The sequence below is a fragment of the Lactuca saligna genome, chromosome 1, assembly GCF_052625555.1.
Source record: "Lactuca saligna cultivar CGN05327 chromosome 1, ASM5262555v1, whole genome shotgun sequence".
Lineage (NCBI taxonomy): Eukaryota > Viridiplantae > Streptophyta > Magnoliopsida > Asterales > Asteraceae > Lactuca > Lactuca saligna.
The window spans coordinates 17,895,558-17,908,843 of record NC_136417.1 but is presented as its reverse complement, the minus strand read 5'-3'; the positions used below and the strand labels follow the sequence as shown (position 1 = coordinate 17,908,843).

Sequence of the window (13,286 nt, the reverse complement as noted above, 5' to 3'; positions counted from 1 at the left end):
ACCACTAGCATTTTCACTCACAGGCCCACCATCCCTGGCACCACCACCAACATCCGCATCAACGCCACCAATAGGATCACCATCGCCATCACCATCGTCGGCGTCACCACCAACATCCCCATCACCACCACTAACGGGCCCATCACTGCCGCTACTATGACCAATATCACCAACAACATTTTCATCGACATCAACCACCATATCTCCAGGGGTACCCTCAGAGCCTGTGAAAGCGCAAAGTGCAGGGACCCCCTGAATATCTAAATCCCCTAACCCTAGTAAAGACGAATGATCCATGCTAGTGAAAGAAAAAAGAGCATCATTCATGCTAGGAACAGAGCCTTGTTGAGGGGCACCAGCATTGGGCTGGACGGAGCCAGAACCTACTTCATACATCAAACCATTGCGACTGGACTCCACTCTAGCAACGAAAGCAGAATGGAAGATAATGCTCACAGCACCGGTAAAATCTGGATGCTCAACCAGTTTATCCACAAATCGAACAAGACCCACACGCAATAGCTAATCCAAGTCACGTCAGGTAGCTTCAGCATCTACCTTAATGGTGGCAATCAATTTATCGCGGTCAGCGATGTCGTGTTCAAGGATCTCGTTTTGGATCATCAACCCTTCATTCACTTGAGTAAGAGCATCCACCTTACTCTCCAGAACGACCCTAACTTCTTCCACGACAACTTTCTCAGTAGCAAGCAACGAGCATTTTTGATCCAAACCCTGAATGTCATTACCAAGTTCAGAAACTTGGCGCCTCAACCCAGCTTCACGAACATCACATCCTGCATGAGTGGCCTCAATATGACCAAGCAAATGAATCTGCCGAGCACCTACAACGAGGTAAAACATGGATTGTGCAGCGGCATAAGACATGTTGTGTGAAAGAGCAGAGCTATCCATAGCTTCCATACCATGAACCGCGGCGAGGGGGAACACGTGTCGTGAAAACTCCACTGTGTTGGCACGCATAGGCAGGTGAGAGTCATTGTTGAGATTCCAGGCAGGAACAATAATATGGGACCCTTTGCCTCCACCAAAAGTCGGGGACCGTTCCACACCACCAGAACCCCAGGGAGGGGAAGAGTCAGAAAGAACTTGAGAAATAACTTGGACAAGAACTTCGAGCTGCTCATACGCCCCATGACTCCCCTCCGGCTGTTGAACATCGTCATCGAGGATCACAACAATCGATTCTGGTGTCGAGGATGATGAATTCAGGAGACGGGAGAAGTTGCGCCTCGTCTGAACCCGTTTGCCAATATTGAGCGCACCAGTCACCGTTTCCCCTGTGGCCAAGACGACTTTGCTCTTTGCCTGCAAGCGACGAACATCCAGGATTATACCCTCCTAGTTGTCTTCAGCTATGTCCACCGAACCAGAGTGGGTGCCGATCGGAGGAGCGACGGTTGAAATAGGATGGGCAGCTAAGGGAGTTCCCCCAACCAACGTCGACTCCCCCTCAACCACAGGAGGAAACCTAAGTAACTAAAAATCAAGTAAAATAAGCAAAAGAGATTTGAACTCCATGTTTTAAATTCATATGTTTACAACCTTAATTCGTCATGCTGCTAATTGGTATATAACTATTCAGATTTGTATATAGTATAGGTAAATTAAATATATCTATAAGCAACTTAGATAAATCAATGCACTCTATTTTTTTTTTTTTTTTTTTGCGGTTTTCTAAATTCCAAAACCAAAATCGAACCGAGTATTTCAGTTTTTAAAAAAGTAGAAACAAAACCATTGGTTTTGTGTTCAGTTACTTTTATTCGGTGTCAGTTTTTTTATGATTCAGTTTTACCTCACCTTACATAACAATATGAGTCATTACGACCTTCTATTTTGTTAATTACAGAATAATAAGAAAATGGAAAAATGACTTATGTGGGTAATTAACTATTGTCTTTCTATTCATTTTGTCACTTTCCTTTTTTGTATCTGATTTACCATTAGATTTGTTGTAGGTGTTCACAGAAATCATTGAAACTAGCTATTGAAGGTTTCTGACAATTTCTTATCTCTGGCGACTCTCCAGTCGCCTTCTCCGACAAGTCTCCGACAAAAACGAGTTTTCCGACGGATCCTTAGGTCTCGGCTGGATGACTTACATCAATAGCAAGCAACAAGACGTGGTGATGGTGGTTTGTTGGCGGCAAAAGGGAAGTGGCAGGTAGGTTCCGATGATGGCAGAAGGAGGTGGCAGGTGGCTTGCTGCCTTGTCCCTTCTTCGTTTTTCGGGCAGCAAATCGATAGGAGGGAGAGAGGGTAGGGTGTAGAAAGCTAAGCAGCAGCATCGGCGGTGGGTGTCGCTTGGATGTCAGTTGAAAAAAGTTGTCGGAAAAACTCATTTTTTCCGAAGGCTCCCCGGAGAAGACGATCGGATAGTCGTCAGAGATAAGAAATTGTCGGAAACCTTTAATATCCAGTTTCAATGGTTTCTATGATCACCTACAAGTTTAATGGTAAATGAGATTTAAAAAAATAAAAAATAAAAAATAAATAAAATAAAATAAAAAAAAGTGACCAAATAAGTACAATGATAATAGTTAATTACCCTCAAAAGTCATTTCCCTTAAGAAAATCAACTATACAAGTTACCTCCTTTTATCCCCTTCCCTTTCTTAACTCCTTCTTAAAATAATAAATTACACGAATGGTCCCTGTGGTTTAGGGTAATCTATTCATTTGGTCCCTAATTCCTTTTCTAACTCAGACAATTTCTATTATGTATTTTTGTTGTGCATTTGATACAGACTTAAAAACACTATATTGCATTTACTGTTTTTTTTAGTTTTTATTATTTATTTAAATTACTTATTAATTTATTCATTTTATTGGATCGCTATGCTCATTCCACTTCCCTTCAAGTATCACCTTCTCCCTTCAAGTAACATCTCTAGCAACCGCCACCAATACAAACCTCAAAATGATATAAGTTGGAATCTTAAAATCAAACCAGTACAAACATCATATATGAAGTTGAAACCTAAAATGAAAACTAAAATCAAAATCTAGAAGAGGAAATAAAAAACTCTTCCTGATTTCTTTGTTATGAGCCTCTAACGATGGGGATTTGGAGCAAGACCCACAAAGCATACTAATCAGAAAGGAACCACTAAGCTCTAATAAAAACTTACTTCAAAAGAACTAGAAGGGCACGAAAGGGACCAGGGAGATCTTGCTAGAATGTTAAGGTCAAGAAAGAGATCAATTCATTTAAGGTGGATCTGGTTCTTTATAATCAGACTTGAGAACTGGTAGTTGGTAAAATGCTGGTTGTCGGTGCCATCATCATTCACGTTGTCGTCATTTCCGATGGCACTACTTTTTCACGACGGCAGCATCACTACTTTTTATTGTTATCAAGGTCGTTCTCCAGCAAAAAAATCTTGTTGGGATCTGTGGGGAAGAAGTTGAAGGACTTCATATGGTGGAGGAGAGAGGGGGATCTGGGGATTTGGGGTTGATTTAGGTCATATGGTGGGGCTAAGGATTACCTTTATTTCTCGTTTATTTCTCAGAAAAAATCATAGCAGACATCGACGGGAACTAGGGTTTCTATACCTTCGTTTTTTGTTCATGTTCATCGGACAAAACATGACATCAACGAAAATGGTTATCGACGGAGGCGGCCTGCTGATTACCACCAACAATGGTGATATCCAAGAGGTTACAAGCTATGATAGCAATGGTATCAATCAAACTTAGAGAAAGAGATTGAGAAGAAGAAGGAAACATAGGATTATAAAAACGTGGGGTATGGGATATCGGTGGGGTGGGTTTTGGGTTTTTTTTTTATTTTTTCAAAATATAAATATTAATATTAATAAATAATTAATAAAATTTGTTTTTTCAAAAAAATGGCATTTAACGGGAACCAAAGACACAAGAATATTAAATAAAAAGGAAAAATAAAAATCAAACGTTTGTGTAATTTATTTTAATCTTTTTAAAAAATATATAAGAAAAATATTTTGATTCGTGATATTATCTCAAATTCTGACATTTTTTATACTTTATTTTATGCCATTATCTCCTCACTTTCATCATCGTGTCTTATTTCTACTGCCTTTTGAACGTTGACGCAGAAAGCATACTATAAAACCAGGATAATCTTCGACCTATTTCTCCGGTAAGCAAATCCTTTTTCTTCTTCTTCTTCAATGGAGGCCCCGACTGTTAAAATCATCTCAGATTGCTTTGTCAAACCAAAATTTGTATCAGAAGAGGCTAAAAAGCCCATTTACTTGTCACCATGGGATCTACCGATGATTAATGCAAATTACATCCAAAAGGGTCTGCTTTTCCTCTGCCCGGAAAATCAAGATTTCTCCATAACTACATTTTTGGAGGAGCTCAAAGACTCTCTCTCCGCCACGCTTACTCATTTCCACCCACTCGCAGCCCGTATAGCCACCGTAAAACAAGAAAACCCACCTTCCATTGTTGTGTTCTTGAACCCTGAGAATAGCCCTGGAGCCAGATTCATCCATTCTGCTGTTAATTTAACGGTGGCGGAGATACTTACGCCGGTCGATGTCCCGGTGATTGTTCAATCGTTTTTCGATCACCACAAAGCTATCAGTCACGACGGACATGAAATGTCGTTGCTGTCGATTCAGGTGACGGAACTCACCGACGGAATATTCATCGGCTGCTCGATGAATCACATGGTTGTTGACGGAACCTCCTACTGGCTTTTCTTCAACTCCTGGTCGGAAGTTTTCAGATCAAAAGCATATAAAAATGCTGATTTGATTCCCATTTCACGTCCTCCTATTATGCAAAGATGGATCCCGGAAGGATCCGACCCGATCCTCACCCTTCCATTTACCCATGAAGACGAATTCATCGATAGACCCAATCGTCCATTGTTAAGAGAGAGAATCTTCCATTTTTCATCGGCTTCTCTCTCTAAGCTAAAAGCAAAAGCTAACTCAGAGTGCAATACAACCAAGATTTCATCGTTGAAGGCCCTCTCTGCCGTTGTCTGGAGGTGCGTGACGCGTGCACGGCGGTTACAGGCAGATCAGGAAACCGGCTGCAGTTTGGCCTTTAACAACAGACACAGGCTATCTCCACCTTTACCTGAAACTTACTTTGGTAATTCGATTTATGTAGTTAGAGGAGTAGCGACGGCGGGGGAGTTGCTGGAGCACGGTGCCGGATGGGCGGCATGGCGGTTGCACGAAGCGGTGGTTAATCATGACGATAAAGTGATCAAGGAATTTGTGGATTCATGGATAAAGAATCCGTTTGTGCTTAAAATGAGTCAGCTTTTTAATGCCAACAGCGTACAGTTGGGGAGCTCGCCGAGATTTGACATGTACGGAAATGAATTCGGGTTAGGGAAAGGAGTGGCGGTTCTGAGCGGGTATGCTAATAAATTCGACGGGAAAGTGACGTTGTATGAAGGACGGGAGGGCGGAGGAAGCATGGATCTAGAAGTCTGTTTGTTGCCGGAAAACATGGCTGCTTTTGAATGTGATGAAGAGTTCATGAATGTTGTTAATGGCCTTTTATAAAACTTTTGGTGCTTGGTGCTGTCTTTTTCGTTTGATGTTTATTTTATCTGTAGCGGTTGTTCTGTCTTCTTAATTTTTATGTGTACTAATAAAAAAGTGATAACGACATTTAAAGAAAATAAACTTTTTTCCATACACCTCTACAACACACATCTCAAAAACACGCACACACACTGTTCACACACATACACCCCTACAAACTTTTTTTTGTTTATGAAAATCAATTTCAAGCTCGATTTTGTAGACATGTGTTCCAAAAACCCTTTAGATTTTGTTTCTTAGAATCAGTTGCTTCTTGGTTTTTGAGGCATGTGTTCAAGAACTTGTTTCTGAAAATCAATTTCAAAATTTTTCTTTCTAAAAATCAGCTTGTTCTTGCACACAAATGTGTGTTTGTGTCTAGTCCACTGCCTCTTCCAATGTCAATATTCATATCGTTCGTTAAATTTTGGACAAATGATTTCTTTTTGTTTTTTTAGTTTTACAAGCAAAATACACTTCATGTCGCGGGATAGATAATATTGGCAACAAATTACGCCATTAGTCGTTCTTGGACGGCAAAATTAATTCTTTTGAAAACAACATTCGTAGATGTAGGATATAACATTACTAAGCACGATTTGTTGGACGACGTTGAAAAGTTTGATTGTTTCAGGTGCAAGAAAATCAAAAATATCAAATACGAAAGGTATTAAAACATGATTTTCAATGCATATATTCTTGTGTTGTCATTTTGCATTCACTAGCTTTCAAAGCGGTATGTCCCATTGGGAAATACTCACTCCTAAAACACACAAGAGGGGAGACCTCAATAACATCCACACAATCATGTTTTCTTCCTACCCATCCAAAGAACAAAATGTCAGTCGAAGTATGGATCTTCCGTCCAACGCGTCAGTTAAAAAGTTAACTGTTTTTTTCTTAGCGGAAATACCATACCTATAAACGTCGAAGAGAACATCTCTGACCACATCATGTTCATATTTGAAGCGTGAGAGCTCTCTATAATGAACCATCATGTTCTCCAAGGATGTCCAAACATGTCTTGTGGCAAACTGAACATATCTCATCGATCGGGAATAGAGGAATTATGAGGCGGTATCGAGGGATAGTATTGTATTCCACAAGAGACATGATGACCGATACCATCAATAGGGATAGTTAATAGAAAATATTGAGCTTGAGGTGCTCAAAGACACTCAAAAACTTCTTTCCGCCTAACAGACATGTCTAAGTCAATTTCCATATCCTTGACGGTTTTGCTAAAAAATGCACACGCCAATGCTTTTTGGGATTTAGGTGGCGGTGTCCTTATTAGTGAAACTGCTACAATCGAATTATAGAATCGTATCACGTAGACGAGTCAAAGCGCAAAGATAATCAAAACCAATACCACATGTCATTGTCACGTAAAATGTGGTCTTATAATGTCAAGACTGACCCTCAAGACTACAAATGCGTAGGACGCCTTGTTTGCCAAATATAAACCCAAACCACTTAACCGAATCGGTAAAGAAGTTAGTCTTCATTGAATGTCTCCAAAACCGAATATCACACCTTGTTTACCAAGTATACGAAGTGATAAAGCATTTTTATACGCATGTTGGATGTCATGTTGCTCGATATTTTTTCTTTATTTTAGTTTTTCTAAATTTATTTTAAATTTTGTAGCCATATAAATAATTGAGGAAGTGAAAATTGAAACTTACACTATTTTCATGTGAGTTCATGAAATATGGAAAATTTATAGAAAAATCTCAAAACTTTTTGGAAAAGTTTCAGAAAAAATCTAAAAATAGATTTTGAACAGAAAAATCTCATTATCTTGATAAAATCTCATAATCTGTTATTTTGCTGTTTAAATAAAAAAAAATATATTTTCGTTAATTTAAACAAAATGTTAAATAATCAGAACTTTTTTTTTCAAAAAAAACTTTTAGACTTTATTAAAAAATTTCTCAAAACAATAAGATTTTTCTGCATTAAACCCATGAAATATTCTATAAAACTTGGTACATTTTAGTCACAATTATTCATGCTTAAGTTTGGTATTATTTAACTTTATTTTGGCACATTACATGACTAGAAAAATACACCACAAAATATTTATAATGGAGTTTATTCGATACTATGCACATTTGAAAATTTTAGAACGATCATGTTGTAAAATATGTTACGTGGAATAAATGTTTTTTATATTATGTCATTACTGACGAAAAAGAATAAAATTATTGCTCTTAACATTATTCATTGTCTTTTATTTTATTCACCTCCTAAAAAACACAAAATTTCTTTTTTCCTTCTCTTCTTTAAAAAACTCAAGAACAATGTGTAACACTACAAAAAACCTCAAGAACAATGTGTAACACTACAAAAAGATACGTTTGATTAGTCATTCAGAAGTGATCATAGGAATAAAATCTGAAAACCACATACAACCTATCCACTATTTAAAAGATGGACTGACTTAAGCATCCAAGGACCATCTCTGTACTAACTAATATTTATGCAATCAAATTGCAACTTATCTTATGATGAAATATCACATTGGTAACAAACAAAAAACAACCGCACAATTTAATAGATCCTTGTATAAATTGATAAACAAGTGTGTCTCATCATAGAAAATCAATAAGCAAGCTACAAAATTTTGAACTTGTTGATGAGCATAAATAAACGGAAATGCGGTGCCACAAGATTTAGAAAAAAAAAATACAAAAAATAACAAGATTAAAATATAACTTTAATCGATACCAGGCAAAAAATAATATTTGCCAACATTTCTTTCAAAATACACCTTTACTTTCGATCCAAGAAATAATGAAATTTTCATGAACGACCTCACAGTTTCGCAAATCCTGTTGACTTGCAAATCGGGCAGGAGTTCTTGTGTTGCAGCCATTGTTTGATGCAACCGTGATGGAAGTCATGCCCACAATCCAATGTTCCAAGATCGTCTCCATTATGATATTCCTCCTGATTTAAAAATATTGTTAAAAAAAAAATTTAATATCATGAATTTTTAAAATATGGGAAATTAAAAAAAAAAAAAATTCATTATAAGTTTGGAAAACATTCAAAAACATAAACTAGTTATTGAAGAGTATATAAATAAGGGAATAAATGTAATGTATAAAAAACGAATTAACAGATGAAGTCAGGAAAAAAATAAATATACCTGACATACGCAGCAAGGTTCTGCATCAGGCTGACCGGTTTCAGCCACATACTGTTTCGTCTTCAGATGCTTTGAAATCGTCTCTTCCTTCAATCCCGTGTTCACGTTTCCAATCCGCTCTTCTAACGCCAATAACTCCTAAAAAAACAATCATCAAAATTAACAATTTCTTAAAACACAATTTTACGGAAATATATAAATTAAAAATAAACCTCGTAGGACATATTATCAATATCAAGCCTCATATCTCTATGTCTATCGTGAATATCCGCAATCCCATAGAAAACCGATTGATCTAAGATCATTAGATCCTACAACAAGATACAAAATTAAGACCTTTTAAAAAATCTCAAAATTAAAAAGTAAAATCTTTTAAAAGGGACAAAAGCTAACCTCAAATCGCAAGGGTTCACCCCTGCGCATGAGATCCAACACATTGCGAATCTGCATTGAACAAAGACATGTTAAGCTTTAGTCCCTCAACTTCTATGTTTAACACTTTAAGTCCCTAAACTTTTGTGGAGTAATTATAATAGAACAAACCTCGGACACAAGCCTGCCTCTTCCTTCACTTCCACCTGTCATGGTTCGTGAAAGATACGGGATACCAAAAGCACCATCGAGCTGTCTACCGAGCAATACTGAGGACCTTGAGTGAGGTTGTTGATGTTGTCCGGGGCCACTAACTACAGGCGGAATCGGAATTCCTAATTCCGAAGTAGTAATCGCTGGCGGCAATCTAGGGAAAAGATTATTGTTCGGTCCACCACCAGCTTCAAAATCAGAAGCCGACAATAAAGACCTACGAAGAAACGCCGATAGCCTTCGAGGATGATATTGCGAGGAGCCACGAGGTGGAACAGAATTAGGTGCTGCAGATGTCGGAATCGGTCCTGTACTAGGTGTCGCTCGAGAAGAATCGGAAACATCAATTCCGACGTTGTTTACGGCCCCGCCACCACTGTTTGAACTCCAGTTGAGTTCGGTTTGGACGGAGGTTCTCATGTCACTCGGCTGGGCAAACAGAGGATGGTCGGAAATGGAATCAGGTTCATTCCGATCGCTGGATATAACAAGATTTGCTGATCGAATGGCTCTCGAGCTTGGATTCCTATTCCACCTCGATGTCGATTGAATGTTCCTTCTTAACGCCGGAATCCTCGAAGCCGGTTGACCACTCTGACTCGATAAATCATCGGATGTCACTGCTACAGGTGGTGTTATAAAATCTACAGGGTTAAGTCTCAAAGAAGGATATAAACCCAAAACATCAGGTTCCCGATTAATACTATTATTACTATCGTGTTGACGCGAAGAAGTAATCCTCAAAACATTTCTACGGGAATTCTCGTTTCCTCCACCGACACCCAACCCAAGTCTCGGAATAATTGATTCCGAAGTTGGAGTGGCTTCGCTTCCATGCCAGGTGATGGAACCACTTTCCGCCCTTGGAAACATGTCCGAGCTTCCGATTCCAATTCCGGAAGAAGACTGCCCTAATTCCACTGCTTTTCTTTTCCGAGACAATCTCCGTTCATCCAATTCAATATGATCAGAAGATGATCCAAAAGGATCGGAAAGAGGCGAACTACTACTACTACTAGTGGCCATTGATAGATTCATGGAGACATTGTTATGATCACACAATGAAAGCAAACTTGATGGTGATTCAGGGCAAGATTTCATTAAAGAAGAACTTGAACTGGATTCACCAACATTCCACAGACTTAAATTCTGTCCTTCTTGATTTGTTGAGTTCAGAAACGGATCATTTGGTGGAGAGTTTTGCATATTGTTTTCAAAGCAGATTTGCTGATCGATTACGTTTGCATCACTTGATGATGAACCATGTTCGAACCCTAATGTTGCAGGAAAAGAACCGATAGCACCCCTCTGTCCTTGCATTAGACCAGCCAACAATCTACCAAGATGATCGCAACTTCGTTGAAAGCCTGAAACTTTTCAGAGTTATTAATGTTATTGTTATGCATAAAAAAGAAGTTTCCCCAATTTTGAACCCAACAAGGACTAAACGTGAATCGGAAAAATGAAAACAAGAACAAGTGAACAAGAAGAAAACTTTTACAACCAAACACCACCCAACAACTAACCCTAGAGTAAAATTCACTTAATTTGCAGAAATCGAGCCAACCATTTACAAGCAATGGATTTACCCAAATCTACAATCAATGCCTATAGATAATACACCCAACACATAGAAACATAAAGCATTATTTCAAGAACATAATCGTAAACTCGATGAAATTAGAGGAATTTGTTCATGAATAAGATAAATAGCAAACTATTGAAACAGTCAAAAGAAGTATCAAATGGTATATAGACAAAAAAGGGTGTGAATCTACCAACACACGAAAAAATGCACAAAAAACAAAGAAGTTTTGGGGGAAACGTAGCGTCTCGATTAAACTGCAACAGAAACGAAGAAATTTTTCTTGAAGATAAGTAAACCCCAGATGAGAAATTACAATATACAGAAAGCAGAAAGCGGGCATCATCGAGAATGATGGATGAAAGGTGTGTCGAAGAACATACCAAAAGAAAAAGCGAAGAGATTGTAGGCGATGGATCTAAGATGAACGGGTATAAGAAGATTTCGAGACGGTTGTCCAAGAAGGCGAAGATGGTGATCGAAACGACTTCGTCTTTACCGCAACCCCTCTCTCCAAACAATCAATCAATCAGGTTTCTGATTCTTGAAGCAGATACCCCTTTCAAAGAGAAAGAAGGGGTTTAGAGAGACATGGGGAGAGAATCAATGATGAAACTGATGTTAGGTGAGAGATAAAATCATTCGTTATTATATTCTATTTATTAATATTGTAATAAATGAAGGAGAGTTATAACATTAGAAATCTCTATTTTAATATTATATTAATTTTTTATTTTAAATTTTAAATTTTCTATTTTAACAAGTGTATGGACAGCGCAATAAGCTTCGAGTGTCGCAGATGAACATCAAGATTGGAACAAAAACATCACTTTGCAACATACATGACACAAAAAGGTCATGCATGGCCCAAGAGCATACTCCATGGCTCAACATGAGTACCCCATGGTGTAAGAGGAACCCTCATGGCGCAATAGAGAGTATAATGGTGCAAGAAGGAATGCTCTTGGCGCAACAACATCCTTCTTGCCCCATCCCTTCAACACATGGTGCAACTAGGTTCCTTTGTTGCTCTATATCACTCCCAACTCCCAAGTGTTCCAAACCTCTTACATGTGCTCCAAACCCCTTCTATACGATCCGTTCCTTTGTCAGACGATCTATTCATTTATCAGATGATCCGTTCGTTTGTTACGTGCTCCATGAATCCTAAGTGTTCCATCGAGTTCCAAGTGCTCCAAAAATTCCATGAACATAATCCAAATACTCGAGCCACATTTAACATCAATAAAACTATACCATAGGTTAGACATATAGAATACAATAAAATTATATTAACTTATTAAGATAATCTTATGTTAAGAGAATATGATAAGTTCATAATAACATAAGACATTTTATCATATGGATAAAATACAATAAGATTATAGTAAGATAATATTTTCCTTTAGACAAAAAAAAAATACAACAGCATTATAATAAGATAATAATATATTTGTTAATCTATTTATAAATTAAAAAAAAACAAAAACAAAAAAAATGACTTTATCGTTAATAAATAATTAAATATATTTTCATTTGAAAAAAATAATGATTGTTTCTCATGATTTACTGCATGATTGTTAATTATAAACTAGATGGAAACCCATGATTCGTATGGAGCAGAGGATGTTATTCCTGTATTTAGCCTAAGTATGGGCTAAATGCAGGAAATTGCAAGCTACTTTTTTATATATTTTTTTTACTTTTAGGTGTAATACATAGAACAAAATTGTTCGAAACTGAAACAAAATTTGTCAGTTGTTCATCATACTTTAACAAACATTTCAAAACAAAAGTTTCATCGCTTTCTCTTATGTTAGCCACTATCTCACCAAGACACTCAACAACTTATTCAGTTAAAAAAAATCCAGAGGCTTAGTTATCATGTTTTGTATTATTAATAATTTTTAATGAATATAAATCATTCATATATACATACAATTTCACAACGACCAAGAAAGGAGTAATTATCAAATTGAATCCATTAGTTCAAACGGAAACTGTAATCACATAGTACTAATCTCCTTTCAATCTATTTGCCTTACTGCACAGACCTGGAGAAATAAATCCACATCACTTTCTCATTTCAACATATAAATATAAAACAATATTCATCAAAGTAAGATGATATAATAGAAAAAAATATATAAATATGTTGCTCAACTCTTGTCACGTCTTTCAGTGAACCATCATTTGAATATACTAAGTCTCACACCTTATACCAATGATGTCATGCAAACTGCATTCTTCATCTAAGGTTCCTGCAATGCATTCTTATAGTAAAAGCAATTAAAAGATTTTACATTTTTAGTCATAAAAATCATAACCAAAAGAAACAAAAACGCGTTCAAGTATTTGCAACTTTGATATTCAACATTTGCAGAAATCCATTGTT

At 37.3% G+C, this 13,286-nt stretch overlaps 2 protein-coding genes across 3 annotated transcripts; one reads left to right on the top strand and one right to left on the bottom strand.

Annotated features, from left to right (window-relative positions):
* The first annotated feature begins 4,048 nt into the window (after positions 1-4,048).
* Positions 4,049-5,674, top strand: LOC145025602 (putative acetyltransferase At3g50280). The gene has a single exon (XM_078976789.1). It carries the CDS (start codon positions 4,182-4,184, stop codon positions 5,541-5,543), a length of 1,362 nt encoding a protein of 453 aa, XP_078832915.1. The 5' UTR covers positions 4,049-4,181; the 3' UTR covers positions 5,544-5,674.
* Positions 5,675-8,108: 2,434 nt separating this feature from the next.
* On the bottom strand, positions 8,109-11,531 carry LOC145025576 (putative E3 ubiquitin-protein ligase RHG1A). Of its 2 annotated transcripts, none has more exons than XM_078976787.1 (6): positions 11,275-11,531; positions 9,265-10,679; positions 9,115-9,165; positions 8,934-9,032; positions 8,722-8,859; positions 8,109-8,519 (listed from the first exon to the last, which is right to left on the bottom strand). In XM_078976787.1, the coding sequence occupies exons 2-6, from the start codon at positions 10,624-10,626 to the stop codon at positions 8,385-8,387; spliced, it is 1,785 nt and encodes a 594-aa protein (XP_078832913.1). In that variant the 5' UTR covers positions 10,627-10,679; positions 11,275-11,531; the 3' UTR covers positions 8,109-8,384. The 2 variants fall into 2 exon arrangements, with proteins under 2 accessions (XP_078832913.1, XP_078832914.1); XM_078976788.1 differs by having other exon boundaries at positions 9,265-10,673.
* Positions 11,532-13,286: the final 1,755 nt, after the last annotated feature.